The sequence below is a fragment of the Guyanagaster necrorhizus genome, assembly GCF_019112545.1.
Source record: "Guyanagaster necrorhizus MCA 3950 unplaced genomic scaffold BT62scaffold_18, whole genome shotgun sequence".
Classification (NCBI taxonomy): domain Eukaryota; kingdom Fungi; phylum Basidiomycota; class Agaricomycetes; order Agaricales; family Physalacriaceae; genus Guyanagaster; species Guyanagaster necrorhizus.
The window spans coordinates 947,813-959,576 of record NW_025064897.1 but is presented as its reverse complement, the minus strand read 5'-3'; the positions used below and the strand labels follow the sequence as shown (position 1 = coordinate 959,576).

The 11,764-nt window shown below is 48.7% G+C and overlaps 7 protein-coding genes across 7 annotated transcripts; 2 read left to right on the top strand and 5 right to left on the bottom strand.

Moving 5' to 3' along the window:
- Positions 1-294: 294 nt before the first annotated feature.
- BT62DRAFT_900096 (uncharacterized protein) lies at positions 295-756 on the bottom strand (the record flags this gene model as incomplete). Its single annotated transcript, XM_043183398.1, has 1 exon — positions 295-756. A coding segment is annotated over one exon (462 nt), but the record flags the coding sequence as incomplete, so codon positions are not given.
- Positions 757-939: 183 nt separating this feature from the next.
- BT62DRAFT_934192 (uncharacterized protein) lies at positions 940-1,688 on the top strand. Its single transcript, XM_043186688.1, has 3 exons — positions 940-1,122; positions 1,203-1,614; positions 1,666-1,688. The coding sequence occupies exons 1-2, from the start codon at positions 1,006-1,008 to the stop codon at positions 1,599-1,601; spliced, it is 516 nt and encodes a 171-aa protein (XP_043038050.1). The 5' UTR covers positions 940-1,005; the 3' UTR covers positions 1,602-1,614; positions 1,666-1,688.
- On the bottom strand, positions 1,594-2,536 carry BT62DRAFT_248431 (uncharacterized protein). Its single transcript, XM_043180224.1, has 3 exons — positions 1,995-2,536; positions 1,820-1,936; positions 1,594-1,764 (listed from the first exon to the last, which is right to left on the bottom strand). Exons 1-3 carry the CDS (start codon positions 2,331-2,333, stop codon positions 1,660-1,662), a joined length of 561 nt encoding a protein of 186 aa, XP_043038049.1. The 5' UTR covers positions 2,334-2,536; the 3' UTR covers positions 1,594-1,659.
- Positions 2,537-4,224: 1,688 nt separating this feature from the next.
- Positions 4,225-5,977, bottom strand: BT62DRAFT_934188 (intradiol ring-cleavage dioxygenase). Its single transcript, XM_043186687.1, has 10 exons — positions 5,656-5,977; positions 5,568-5,605; positions 5,463-5,518; positions 5,352-5,407; positions 5,171-5,296; positions 4,967-5,112; positions 4,825-4,904; positions 4,673-4,775; positions 4,520-4,618; positions 4,225-4,471 (listed from the first exon to the last, which is right to left on the bottom strand). The coding sequence occupies exons 1-10, from the start codon at positions 5,798-5,800 to the stop codon at positions 4,304-4,306; spliced, it is 1,017 nt and encodes a 338-aa protein (XP_043038048.1). The 5' UTR covers positions 5,801-5,977; the 3' UTR covers positions 4,225-4,303.
- A 5-nt stretch (positions 5,978-5,982) lies between these two features.
- Positions 5,983-6,679, bottom strand: BT62DRAFT_1077863 (uncharacterized protein; the record flags this gene model as incomplete). Its single annotated transcript, XM_043179341.1, has 2 exons — positions 6,501-6,679; positions 5,983-6,190 (listed from the first exon to the last, which is right to left on the bottom strand). The coding sequence occupies exons 1-2, from the start codon at positions 6,623-6,625 to the stop codon at positions 5,983-5,985; spliced, it is 333 nt and encodes a 110-aa protein (XP_043038047.1). The 5' UTR covers positions 6,626-6,679.
- Positions 6,680-7,887: 1,208 nt separating this feature from the next.
- BT62DRAFT_934187 (RmlC-like cupin) lies at positions 7,888-9,064 on the top strand (the record flags this gene model as incomplete). The annotated part of the gene is made up of 3 exons (XM_043186686.1): positions 7,888-8,219; positions 8,274-8,414; positions 8,468-9,064. Coding segments are annotated over exons 1-3 (787 nt in total), but the record flags the coding sequence as incomplete, so codon positions are not given.
- BT62DRAFT_934186 (P-loop containing nucleoside triphosphate hydrolase protein) lies at positions 8,982-9,986 on the bottom strand. The gene is made up of 5 exons (XM_043186685.1): positions 9,790-9,986; positions 9,728-9,740; positions 9,593-9,672; positions 9,405-9,544; positions 8,982-9,347 (listed from the first exon to the last, which is right to left on the bottom strand). The coding sequence occupies exons 1-5, from the start codon at positions 9,976-9,978 to the stop codon at positions 9,035-9,037; spliced, it is 735 nt and encodes a 244-aa protein (XP_043038045.1). The 5' UTR covers positions 9,979-9,986; the 3' UTR covers positions 8,982-9,034.
- Between the last annotated feature and the right edge of the window lie 1,778 nt (positions 9,987-11,764).

Sequence of the window (11,764 nt, the reverse complement as noted above, 5' to 3'; positions counted from 1 at the left end):
AGTGGTGTCACCAAACAGCAAGATGTCTCTGCAGGGCAGGCTAGAGTTGCAGTGCTGGTAGAGCTCATTGGGATTCCTATCAGGGTGGAAGTCAATGTGTCTGACTGTGACAAAATAGATCTTACCAGGGTTGCAAGAGTCAGAGTTGAAGAATCCATCAATTTCCTCAATGGTTGGGGAAACTTCAGCACAGGTGGGGAGACCAAGGGCAGTGGAGAAAGGCTCTTGGGCCTGGACAGTAGCATTGTAGATGGGAACAAGCCTGTACATCTTGGATCTGGCAGAGTGGATGAACTGTGACTCATAAATTTCAACATGGACATCCTCAATATTATGATCGTAAAGGATACTCTTGCAGTTATCCACAACCTCGAAGCCATCCTCAGCAGAGAGGGAGCCAGGAACAACTCCTATCCATATGATAATAGGAGGAGAAGACTCGCCAGGATACCCCATGCGAACTGAATCCAGACCTGTCATCTTCACCCCCTTGGAGTCCAAATAGTCAATCATGGCAGGTCTGACTTTGGTCTCCCAGATCTCTCTGAGAGGGTGCAAGCCGACAGGACTAGACTCCTTGAGAAGAAGGTATGCTTCAGGGTGTGTCCGCTTGAACCAGACATTGGAGCTAGCAGTGAAAGCCGGCTGAGAGGGTGTGCTGTAATAGAAATACTGGGTCTTTACAGACGAAGGATGGTACGGAGCAGTCGGAACTGGGTCAAGGACAGTGTAGTCGGGGTCGTTGGTAGCAGCCATGGTGACAAACGTGGTGGTACTAGACAAGTTGCGAGGTTAGACTCCTAGAGCCTAGACCCGTTCCCACTCGAACCACGTCAACCCCTTTCATCCCAGACTTGACTCGGGATGCAGTCTCATCCCACGCACTGCCTGTAGGCTGTACATCTAAGTAAAGTTATTCCCCCCAGCGCCCAAACGTCTAAACACCTTATTATCTGGTCGTCCTATTAACATGAAGGCGATACTCAGAGAGGCCCACTCGTCACGATGCTATTGTCGCTCTTACCCTACCGGATACAAAAAGCAGTCCTTCTTTATGATAGCTCTACCCACATACAATGGTGCCAGGAATCATTATTTAAGACGGGACGCCAGTGCGCAAAGGTAATTCCTCTGCGTCCTAGACTTGGTCCACCGCTCACCTACTTCTTCAGACGCAATCACACACCAAGAGAATGGAATACCAAGACCTCTCCTTAGCCGTTACCGTCCCATCACATCAGTTCTATCGCCCGGCGACAGGGAAGGATCGACACAGTCGCGTCGAGCGGTACCAGCTCGAAACCCATCTTCTCACTGCTCAAATTGAAACTCTGCAATCTCACGTCACGGCCTACATCAACGACCAACCTCCTAACGACCTAAACTACACCCCTAACCCACTTTCTATTATCGCGGCCGGACACAGCAGCGAACGAGACGAGATCAAGTCCTCCTGGGACCTGGCAAAAGAGGTTCAGAAACTGAGGATGACAATGGAAGAACTCTTAGCTGTGATGGGACGGATGAAGACTGAATATGAACAACGTCAACTCTCAAGGCGAATCAGATATCCACCTCGGATGGACAGAGTTCCTCGGTGATCATGTAATTCCGGTATGTTTCCTCCGATCTTCTTGACCAAGCGATGCTTACTGGCAGCTACAGCATCGTCACGTATTGGCGTAGCTCAATGCGCGATATCGAATTCTGCACGGGGACGGTAGCGTACAGGCTGTTGACCGAAATTGACATTATGGAGATATCCTGCGAGATATGGGATGTTAGTTGTGCATTAAAAGCATTAATCGTCCATGCTTACCTGTACTTCAGAGATATCCAATGTGAAATTTACATCTCCCGAGGATGTCCTTGACAAGTGAAGAGCGTTGATACGAGAAAGGTTGCCGTATGAGAGGCGTGCAGTGTCGCCCGTTACCTGAGAATATAACTGTGAGCTGCCATGGGCTAGAACATCACATATGGAAGGCACTCACACAACCAGTGCTACGCTCTATGCAATCTGGTACAGTAATATCCACCGACTTGACCTCGCCTTGGTCAATTCCGATTTCCTGAGCGTGACTTCTCTCCAACATCGGCAACGCAGCGAAAACAGCTTCCAGTAAGGCCCCGAAAGCGACGTATTCGCACAAGTCCCTCAAGAGGAGTAGGAGGATGTCACCAGCAGCCTCAGCTTTGTCAGAGGCAAGGATGAAGAGACTTATGGCAAGGACAAGTCCAAAGACGACGGAAAAGAATAAGAACCCATTGCATGCGTTTGAGCAAGCGACGGGACAAGGCGGTGGGGGAGTCGAAACCAACGCCATTACCATCGAGATTGCATAGAGAAAGGTATTGGATTCCGCCTAGGCGGGCGAACGATGAAGTTGGCGCCGGATGCAGTGAGCAATGTTTGCTCGAAAATGGACACAGGCGGGATAATGTCGACGGTGACATCCTCGACAACCGAAACGGATACGACCTTCTTCACGGCTGAGGAGATGCCCGACTCCGTTGTGTCGGTGGTTACCGAGGCGAAGGTGTCGACGAGTAAAGGCGTCTTTCCCGAGACGACATCGACTCGATCAACGGATATGGCGGCGAATTCGTCAGCGTGGAAGGACGATGCTTTACACCCCCGGGCCTCGAACGAGGTGATGGCTGCCAGTACAAGGCGAAGATGCATATAACCGTGACCAGCGAGAGGCGGGAACAAGATACCACGGTGGTGGTTATATGTCAAGAGCGATATGTTGGCTTTCCCGATCTGTGGTTGGTTATATACCCACCGTTCTTTCCTCGATTGTCGGCTGGTACGTGACCAACGCGTCGAGGGAACACGCGTCCTAGAGGCCATAGCAGCGACATGGGGCAAGGCGGGCAACTAAAGGGTATGTTGGATAATGATTTGAACGATAGGCATGCGTTGGACATGTCGTCGATATAATTATCATTAGGACAGCTCAGATACGGCCCAATCACATCCTGAATTTGTGCCAAGGCATGCCAGGCGAACTGGAGGAGTATGTTACTAGTGCGGTCGACGTGCTGAATATAGTCAGGCAGCGCGTTCGTCGTCTATGGAAGGAGACGGGACCGGTTCAGCATCGGCGCCGTACTGATAATAATCCTTCCCAATAACGCCATGTACATAGTTCACGGTCATTTTGAAAGGACTGCTGCCTAACGAGGTCGTGTATGAGGCTGCGAAGACAAGGTCCCAGACGTCGTCATTATGCTCATCCAGAAACGGTTCTGAAGGATCTGCACCATTTATCAGCCATTCAGTCCCTTAAAACAGCGCAATTAAAATATACACATACTCTAGTATCAGATATCCTTATTGTTGTCAAGGATGGCTCTCGCAACCGAGGCCCTCTAATCAAAGGTTGGTATGACTATCGTGTTTCTCACCTTTGTAAGACGTTGCATCGACACCGCGCCACTAACGCCAAATTACGTAGATATTGAAAAACTTGAAACTGAGTGCTCAGCAAAGGACATCGGTTCGATTCCCAAGCATATAATGAAGAGATACAATCCTTAAATATTGCCCTGCTCTCCCTGTAGCATAATAAACCCGACTGAGCATTTCAGCATGGGAGTGTCATGTAGGCACCGCAGCACCTGTAAAAACAAAAGAACAGGCGGTCCAATGTTCAGTCAGCGTTGAGCCCAGATAAATCATTTTGCAGCAATAGTCCCAGAGGAACAAAAATGAGTTTCTTCGTCCTTAGCATTCGTCTAGTAGCCAGTGAAATGAGTGACGAGCGAAGAAAAAATAGTCAGTGGCTGTGCGTACTTCCCGGCCCGGGCACCAGTGTCAGACCACAAACTCACACCGGGAAGATGAGAATTTGAGGGCAACCAGAATCTGTGCAAACAAGATGACATTTTGGGAGATAGATCTCGTACAGATTTTACATGAAATTTCCGTGCTCCCAGAATGTATCCCTGGCAGGCAGCCATGGGATTTAGATTCCTCCAAAATGCAAAGTTCAATGACCTCCAAACGATGCTCCCAAAACATAACAATTGTGCTCAAATTCAGGTTCGTCAAAAATGTTCATCTTCCCGGTGCGATTCTATCCCTCTGTTCTTATAAACGCTCTCAAATGGAGTCATGATGGATCAACAAGCAAGTCGACTAGTGCAAATGCAGAATTCACTCAGAACAAATCATGAGAATACGAGCTTCTGCTGGTCATACTGAGCACCACCTGTTGGTTCACAAGCATAGCAATAATAACATTTGGAGATCTTCCCGCAACACAAGTAAAAGTAGAGGTTTGTTGCATTCTTCCTATGCGACCGCAGCTTCTTGCGCCAGAGCAGGGATCACCTTCTTCCTCGCCTCCGCGCATTCCTCTGGAGTCGCCAAAATGAAATCTCGTTTCAATTCCGCATGAGGTTCAGCCCGTTCGAAGCCACGAGCCAACGTCAACGACGTATCGTTGATCGTCTCCGTTTCCTAATTTTCAAAGTTATAAACCAGAAAATAAGAGCAGTGAGAACGTACAACAATGAGAGAAGTTCTGACACCGAACACCGCATCACTCGTAATATATGGATCGCCTTTAAAATAAAGCGACGTGATTAGCTTCTCGTACCCAGGAGCCTGGAAGAGTGATGGTTCAGTCAGCAGAGGGGGTAAACGGGATTGATGACACACTTCAATCTGGAAATGCAGATGGGCCGGGCGGAAGACGTGTCTGCCCAACGTTTCAATGAGTTTGCCAACGGGGCCGTCACTGGGGATTGCGTATGGAACAGGTCTACGAGGGTCAGATGATCGAGCACAGTCGGTCAGCAGTCGAGACTTACATGACCGCTCGGAAAGAGTAGGTTCCGTCGGCGGCGCTGGTAACCTTTCCTCTGCAGTCGGGTCCATCACGATTGGTGTACTTTGTCATAAGGTCATTAGTTCCGACCGAGCAAGCGATCCAGTGTGAAACGATCTGCTTACTTGAGTATCATACAGACCCGTCTCGTCGGTCTCCCAGGTCTCTATGACGGCTCCTGCAATCGGATTTCCTTTGACGTCCAGCACTTTCCCGGTAACGAACATGTAGTCGCCCTTGCCCTCCGATGCGATGGTGGCGCCATTTTCCACTTGATGGTAATCGTTAGTTAGTGGGGGGGGGGGAAACATGAGATCTTCCCAACTTACAGTCTTTCGCGTCTTCAGTGTGGAAAGGCCCCAAGACGGTGGTTTCAGTTGCATTCGGAGGTTTGATGTTGTTCAGTGTGTCAACGAGCGTAGAGACACCAACAATGTCAGAGAATAGGATGAACTCTGTAGAGGGCTCATTAGTCGATGCATGGAGAATGACGATGAGGTTTGAGCTCGCCTTGGCGTATGTCTGAACACATCTTTCCTGTCGCAGTTAGGAATGCTATCGCGGTCCTTCACAGTCTGACGTCAGCCAGTGTCCAAAGTTAGAGTAGCATAAGCTACTCACAACCATTCCTCCGTGGTGATGGCGGTTTCCCGTACAAAATCGTGAAGGTGATCGACCTTTCGAATGTGAGACAAATAGAGATAACGCACTACACATGACACCTACCATGTTCTTGAAAATAAATTTCAGCCTTTCGTCAGGACCTGCAACGATACAAATCAGCACGACGCCTACGCACGATGGCTGGACGCACAGTTCGCGTTGATCGCATGGACGTTTGGCGTTATGGAGTCGGCTGACATATCCAAGATCTTTGGCAACTTGGAGAGATCAACGCCATGCTGCTCGGCGATGCGTCTAGCAATAAGCGCAGGCTCGACGAATTTCTCGTTGGACATTGTAGTGGTAGGAGACATGAGAACAATGAGAGGAGGAAGGCAGGATATTTATTCTGGTTGGCGTGTCCCCAAGAAGGAAGTTAACCAGAGTCGGTTACCCACACATGATCGTGCTACATTACTGAACGAGGATCGTGGCATGATGGCGGTAAAAAGAGAAAAAAAGTTGCCTTTGAGTATTATCAAATCAACTCGTCGTTGACCGTTCCTCCGGTTAAACGGCCGAAGAAGCGGTCCTCCGCAATGAAAAGGTACCCATATTTGGCAAGTATTGAAGATATTAAGAGGCTAGAGCTGCGCCGGTTTATATTCCCCCGCAAATCGTGCACTTGTCCCCGTGGACCGCGTGTAATCCTCCATAGTATCAAACCCCGTGAGCCATGTTGGCACCTGGTCGATATATCAGCACGGCACTCTGAGACTTTTCTTACCACCGTTACGAAATGAACAAATGCCCGGCGTTCCTTACTGGGACCATATACCGGTTTTCTAAACTCTAATCTCTAGATAATATGATTTACCCCATGTGTTACCCCGCACCCCCACAATCCAGACAGCTCTCGATTCAATTTTTGTGCACTAGCAAATGTCGAACAAATTCAATTTCAAGCAGCTACATAGCTATGTCTTTCCCCTACCTATATTCCTTTCCACTTTTTATCACCAAGACCTGCCTTGGACGTTCGGCCTGCGGACCTACCAGATATTGATGGTTTCATCTCCCAAACGCGTGATTCGTCGTAGGTAGGGGCTGTGGTCACCCTGCCTTACAAACGGACCGTTATTCCTCTTCTGGATGACGCAGACGCATATGTGAAGGCGCATACTACGGCTTGTAACGGTATTTGGAAGACCAAGGAAAGGACTGTAAGGTCGTGGGCACCACCACTGTCTGGCGGGGTGTAGTCTGATTGCAGCCAAAAAAAAATCAGCAGATCTGTTATCATTTTTATTTTGGCATTTCCTCTACGTCTGTGTCCTAAACCCTACCATGATCTCTGTAGTGCAACCGTTAGTACTTTACATCACATCTCGGGTTCGATCCCCCAAAAGATCATCTTGAAGAACTTTGTAGTGCTTTTGTGTCTCCACTGTCGTTTCTGCTAGGGCCCGCAATTCTGATTTTCGAGCAAAACACATAGGTGATTCATTACTTTACAATGAGCGTATCAACGACTATATCTCGATCCAGCCCGAGAGTTGAAAGGACTAGTAGCGCTGATAGGACTTTAGGTGCAAGACTCATCTCTTACGGAAGAACATAAATAAGTAATCTATTTCGTTCCGCCACGGACCAAGGTGGGGAAGGGAAAACCTGCTATGACGGATTTCGTGCATCCGCGTATGCCTTTGCAGTTCACCTAAACACAGTGATTGTCTAAAACGTTGAAGCCCTGAGGTTTATTTGTCCAAAGTTATTTCTCGTCCTTCTATCAATTCAGATCAACCGCGAAGCGCAACAAGTCGCCGACCTAGAAGGACGTCACCGAGGGCTATATCTCTGCTGGCCTAGCCGCCAGTGTTCCCTCCAGTGTATGCCATCTCCGTCGGCGGGCAAGCCCCTTCCCTCGCTACGCCTTGATTGTCAGGACCGGCGTTCCAGACTTCTTCCCGTGTCACCTGCGGAAACTAGCCCACCACGAGGGCACAAAATACCATACATGTCCGTTACTCTACTCCACACTACACGCCAAAACACCCGGGGAACTCAGAAGGAAGAACGGAGGGACTGGAACAAGAGGGAAAGAGGATCCTGAGGCCCTGTACCTCCACCGCGTCTTAGTAGTTAGCTTACTTGTTGCGGTTAATCAAATGCTGAGGACAAAAAAAAAAAAACCTGCGGAAACTACCGCCCACTGGACATCCTCGTCAGCTTGCTTCAACGGCGACCCGAGAAGGGAGTTTTGCTCGATATGTGAACAGAATGCAGTATTTGCGTTCGAGTAGCTGAAAAATCACAATGAATCATCGCTAGCTGACTGGACGCACGGGGGTACGTCATCGAACACACCTAACGTAGCTTACTCATCGCGTGATGGCGCTCGTCGTGGGCGACTGACTTCTTAAAAAGGAAATGTAAGCGGATAAGCAGCCCCCTCTTCTCGCAATGTCTATGATGTGATCCGCTGGTGTCTCTAATGCTGCCTAAATCCAGTCTATTTCTTCTCATCACCTGCATCCCCCTTTATATAGCCCTCGGATCCGTCGTCTTTCCTTCACTATCCATTCCAACCCTGTCTCAGTTACTCAGACTCGCTAAAGCCAATTTGCGAAACAAGTTTTTTTCTCAGTCGCTGTCTACTTCCATTGAACACCAATCCACTATGTCATCTACAAAGGTTATTCCCCGTCGCAGCGAGCAGCGTGGACACGCAGACCACGAATGGCTCAAGACGTTTCACACATTCTCATTCGCCATGTATGTTCCATCTACTAGTAGTAGTAAAACAACATCTAATTCCCGGTCATCCAGGTATCAGGACTCTCAACACCAAAAATTCGGTGCCCTACGAGTTATGAACGAAGACCGTGTCGAGGCCAAAACCGGCTTCGGAACACATTCTCACCGCGAATTCGAGATATTCTCATACGTAGTCGCTGGAGAACTGGAGCAGTGAGTAATAAAGTTCTCCTCATCACGTACTCGTTGCTCATTCCCGACTTTAGTAAAGATTCCATGGGAAACATCGAGGTCCTGAAACGCGGCGACCTCCAGCTCACGTCCGCAGGAACAGGCATTTCGCACTCGGAAAAGGCTCACGGATCACAACAAGTGCACTTCCTGCAGATCTGGTCGCTGCCTTCCATCCCACGCCTACCACCAAAGTATTTCACTCGTCATTTCACCGACGCCCAGAAAACGGACAACTTTGTTCGAATTGTTGCACCTGTCAATGCCGAAGGAGTGCAGAAGGACAGGAGGGAGGGCGATGGGCCGGCACCGGTCAACAGCCCGCTGACGCTCTATGCGACACTTTTGTCGCAGGGAAAGACGTTGACGCAGGCTATGAACGGAAGGAAGGGGTACGTCCATGTGGTGCAGACAGGCGGGTACAATCCTGGCCAGGCCACTGGTGCTACTATAAAGGTTGGCGGCGCAGCGGGTCCGGAGGAAACGTTGAAGGAGGGTGACGGTGCTTACCTCTTCATCGGAGACGGCCAAATCAAGGTTGAGAACATTGGCGACAAGACGGCAGAAATCCTATTATTCGATCTAGAGTAATTTGTACATTTTTAATCCTGACAGCATTCCACGATACTTTTCCTGAGCTCCTTGATGCCGAAGGGAGGGATCATTTTTGCGCTCGTGATGATGGGAGGTAGGCAAAACGGCGCAGCGTCGAAGATGTCCTTCCGCAGCTGAGTGATAACGTCCTTCACATCGTCTGGAAGTATGGCGTCAGATTTGGTGATTACAGCCTGTATGGAATATCGTTGAACGCCATCTTCTGAGGTGTGTAGATTTTTGGTGAGATGTTCCAGCATCTGGACGTCGTATTCGTTCAGTCGGTGCTTGCCGTTGAAGGTGACATATACCCGGCGTAGTCTGGACGTCTGAATAAGTGCTGTTAATGTGGAAAAAGAAAACACAATGATGGCTCACTCTTTACGCGTCTGCAAGTATTGATCGAACAAATCCCCCCACTCGGACCTTCCCCTCCGTCCGTACCCTGGCGCATCAACGAGGACCAACCGTCCTGGCTCTGGTCCAACACGGAAGAAGTTGAGCTGTCGTGTACGGCCCTAAAACGGAAATTAAAACGAATAGAAATGATAAGTTCCATGACAGACCGCCTTGGAACTGGTGACAAGCAAATTTTTGCGCCCTAGAACTGCGTTGAACAGGGATGATTTGCCCGAGTTGGCCCGCCCTGTGAAGATGACAGTTAATACGCGTAAATGAAAGTGATACATGAACACGTTCACCTGTAACAATCACCTGCTCGTCACTTCAATATACAAAGACAAGACTTTGCGGGTGCAAATACCTCGGGCAAGCCTAGAAGATTTGGGAAAGTGATTTGCGAGCCAGCCTCCTTGGATGCGCCTGCAGCCGAGGCGAACTCGGCCGTTCTGGCATCTGAAAAAACATCCTGCACAGTGAAGCTGTTGCGGGCACGGGCGGAAAGATAACGTCGTGTGGGGAAAGATGAAGAAGCAGCAAGTGGTGGTCTCATTCCAAGGCACGCTCCCTCGGGAGAAGCCGATCACGCCGCCTGAAATCTTCACGAAGTTTTACAATGTTCAGCAATGTTTATGCGTCAGTTTTTTTTTTAAAAGTAGAACAGTCCTCATGTTTTCATGTTATTAGTATAACATTCATGCCAAAGAGCTGTCAACAATACGCGACCTTGCGGGTGCGAGTTTTAAAATAACGACTTCGGCTACAATACGTCTAACCTTTATAGAGTCTGAACATACTATAGTGGAAACACCCTTCTACGCAAACCTGAAGCTTGGATGAATTGGCAATTTGTTCCTGACTCTGCACCCACGAAAGTTGAATGCTTCCGAACCTTGGAGTAATTATTTGAGAGTCGTAAAATAAAAGGGAGCACTAGGCCAGATGGAACAGATCCGTTTAAAAAGGACTAGGCTCGAACCATAATTAACGACAGTCGATTAACTCTAGTAACAGATGTAGGGACTAGAGCTATACCCGTATATCGTCCTTTCCGCTGGAATGGTGGCGCCCAAACGTAGTCATCTTTCTTCATTCGGATTGACGTATTCTAGGCAGATTTAGCGAGTAAGTGAACAAACTAGTATTACCTGTTTAGATTTCGACTGGTTTCACCCATTTTCCTGGAATGCAGGGTCAGCGGTATCGTAGCAGGAGCATATGACCACCAGCACTTATCTCGGTGATGTACGGACATTGTACTAGGCGGTGTGAAGTAACCACCACCCGACAGGCTGGATCCACATCTATATCTCCTTGGTAGCAGTAGATAACGGTGGTTCATTGAACTTGTGACTCGTGAATTAATGAAGTAGTGAAGAAATCCCTTGTTCCTCGACCGTTTGTCCGATCAAGAACCTCATGTTCTGTTTTAAATTTGTCAAATCAACTTTGCCTGACCAGTGAAACTGTTCTCATCACCTCACTTGACTGCCTTGATGAAAGCAATCCCTGGAGTTTTTGCGAGTTCTAGGCTCCTGGGTTAACAAAGTGCGGAACGCCCGAACACATTTTCCTTGAACATCGGTCTGAGTTTTGATTTCTATGGCCTAAGATCTGGAGAGATCGGTGCCTTTCCACCCCCAATCCCTTTCATTGGCGCCTCGAGGTTGCATTGGCAAGCCGTTAGCAAGGCACGGTCCCTTTGCTCGGTCACATATTTCTAGACAATCCATCGATTGTTTATGAGCCAACTTTCAAACTTACCTGCGTTCGAATACGACCAGCCACTGCAGATTCCTTCGGACGTTTTCCATCATTATTCCATTTAGTCAAAGTTGTGTTCTTGTTGAGGTCGCGTGTCGGTGTATGGCGTAAATCATGACGACATTCTCGCTTTTGATACCATAAATCTGCGGAGAAACAACCGATACACGATGGTCGTTGGTCCGTCAAAAGTGAGATGAATAAGTCAACGCGAAGTTCAAGTCGACCGCGAGGACTGCGGCTGGCCGGCTTCAAGCGCGGAGATGCGGTCCGATGTTGCCGACCCTTCTTTCCCTCTTACAATCCTTATCATACCCTGAATGAACCATCTAGTCAGTAACCGGATTCATTTCGTTCTTGGCAACCGCCATCAGCCCTCTATGACATGGACCTGACCCCCAATATTGCAAAAAGAGGATATAAGATTGAAGCCGGACATGCATTTACGTGTTGCCGTTAGTAAGTATGCATCAGCAATCCATCATTTCTTGGATCTTCTAACTGGCGGGATATTTTTGTGGACCTAGTACGCCCATGCGAAGGCATCGCTGCTTAGAATCACTCGCTTATCCCGA

Coding starts and splice junctions, on each gene's coding strand:
- BT62DRAFT_934192 (XM_043186688.1), top strand. CDS start 1,006: ATGCTATTGTCGCTCTTACCCTACCGGATACAAAAAGCAGTCCTTCTT. Junction 1,123..1,202: donor CGGGACGCCAGTGCGCAAAG/GTAATTCCTCTG, acceptor AGAATGGAATAC/CAAGACCTCTCCTTAGCCGT.
- BT62DRAFT_248431 (XM_043180224.1), bottom strand. CDS start 2,333: ATGGTAATGGCGTTGGTTTCGACTCCCCCACCGCCTTGTCCCGTCGCT. Junction 1,937..1,994: donor TAGAGCGTAGCACTGGTTGT/GTGAGTGCCTTC, acceptor TTATATTCTCAG/GTAACGGGCGACACTGCACG. Junction 1,765..1,819: donor TGGATATCTCTGAAGTACAG/GTAAGCATGGAC, acceptor CATATCTCGCAG/GATATCTCCATAATGTCAAT.
- BT62DRAFT_934186 (XM_043186685.1), bottom strand. CDS start 9,978: ATGAGACCACCACTTGCTGCTTCTTCATCTTTCCCCACACGACGTTAT. Junction 9,545..9,592: donor TTGTCACCAGTTCCAAGGCG/GTCTGTCATGGA, acceptor TTTCCGTTTTAG/GGCCGTACACGACAGCTCAA. Junction 9,348..9,404: donor TACTTGCAGACGCGTAAAGA/GTGAGCCATCAT, acceptor TCAGACGTCCAG/ACTACGCCGGGTATATGTCA.
- BT62DRAFT_934188 (XM_043186687.1), bottom strand. CDS start 5,800: ATGTCCAACGAGAAATTCGTCGAGCCTGCGCTTATTGCTAGACGCATC. Junction 5,408..5,462: donor ATCACCACGGAGGAATGGTT/GTGAGTAGCTTA, acceptor CAGACTGTGAAG/GACCGCGATAGCATTCCTAA. Junction 5,297..5,351: donor GTGTTCAGACATACGCCAAG/GCGAGCTCAAAC, acceptor AGCCCTCTACAG/AGTTCATCCTATTCTCTGAC.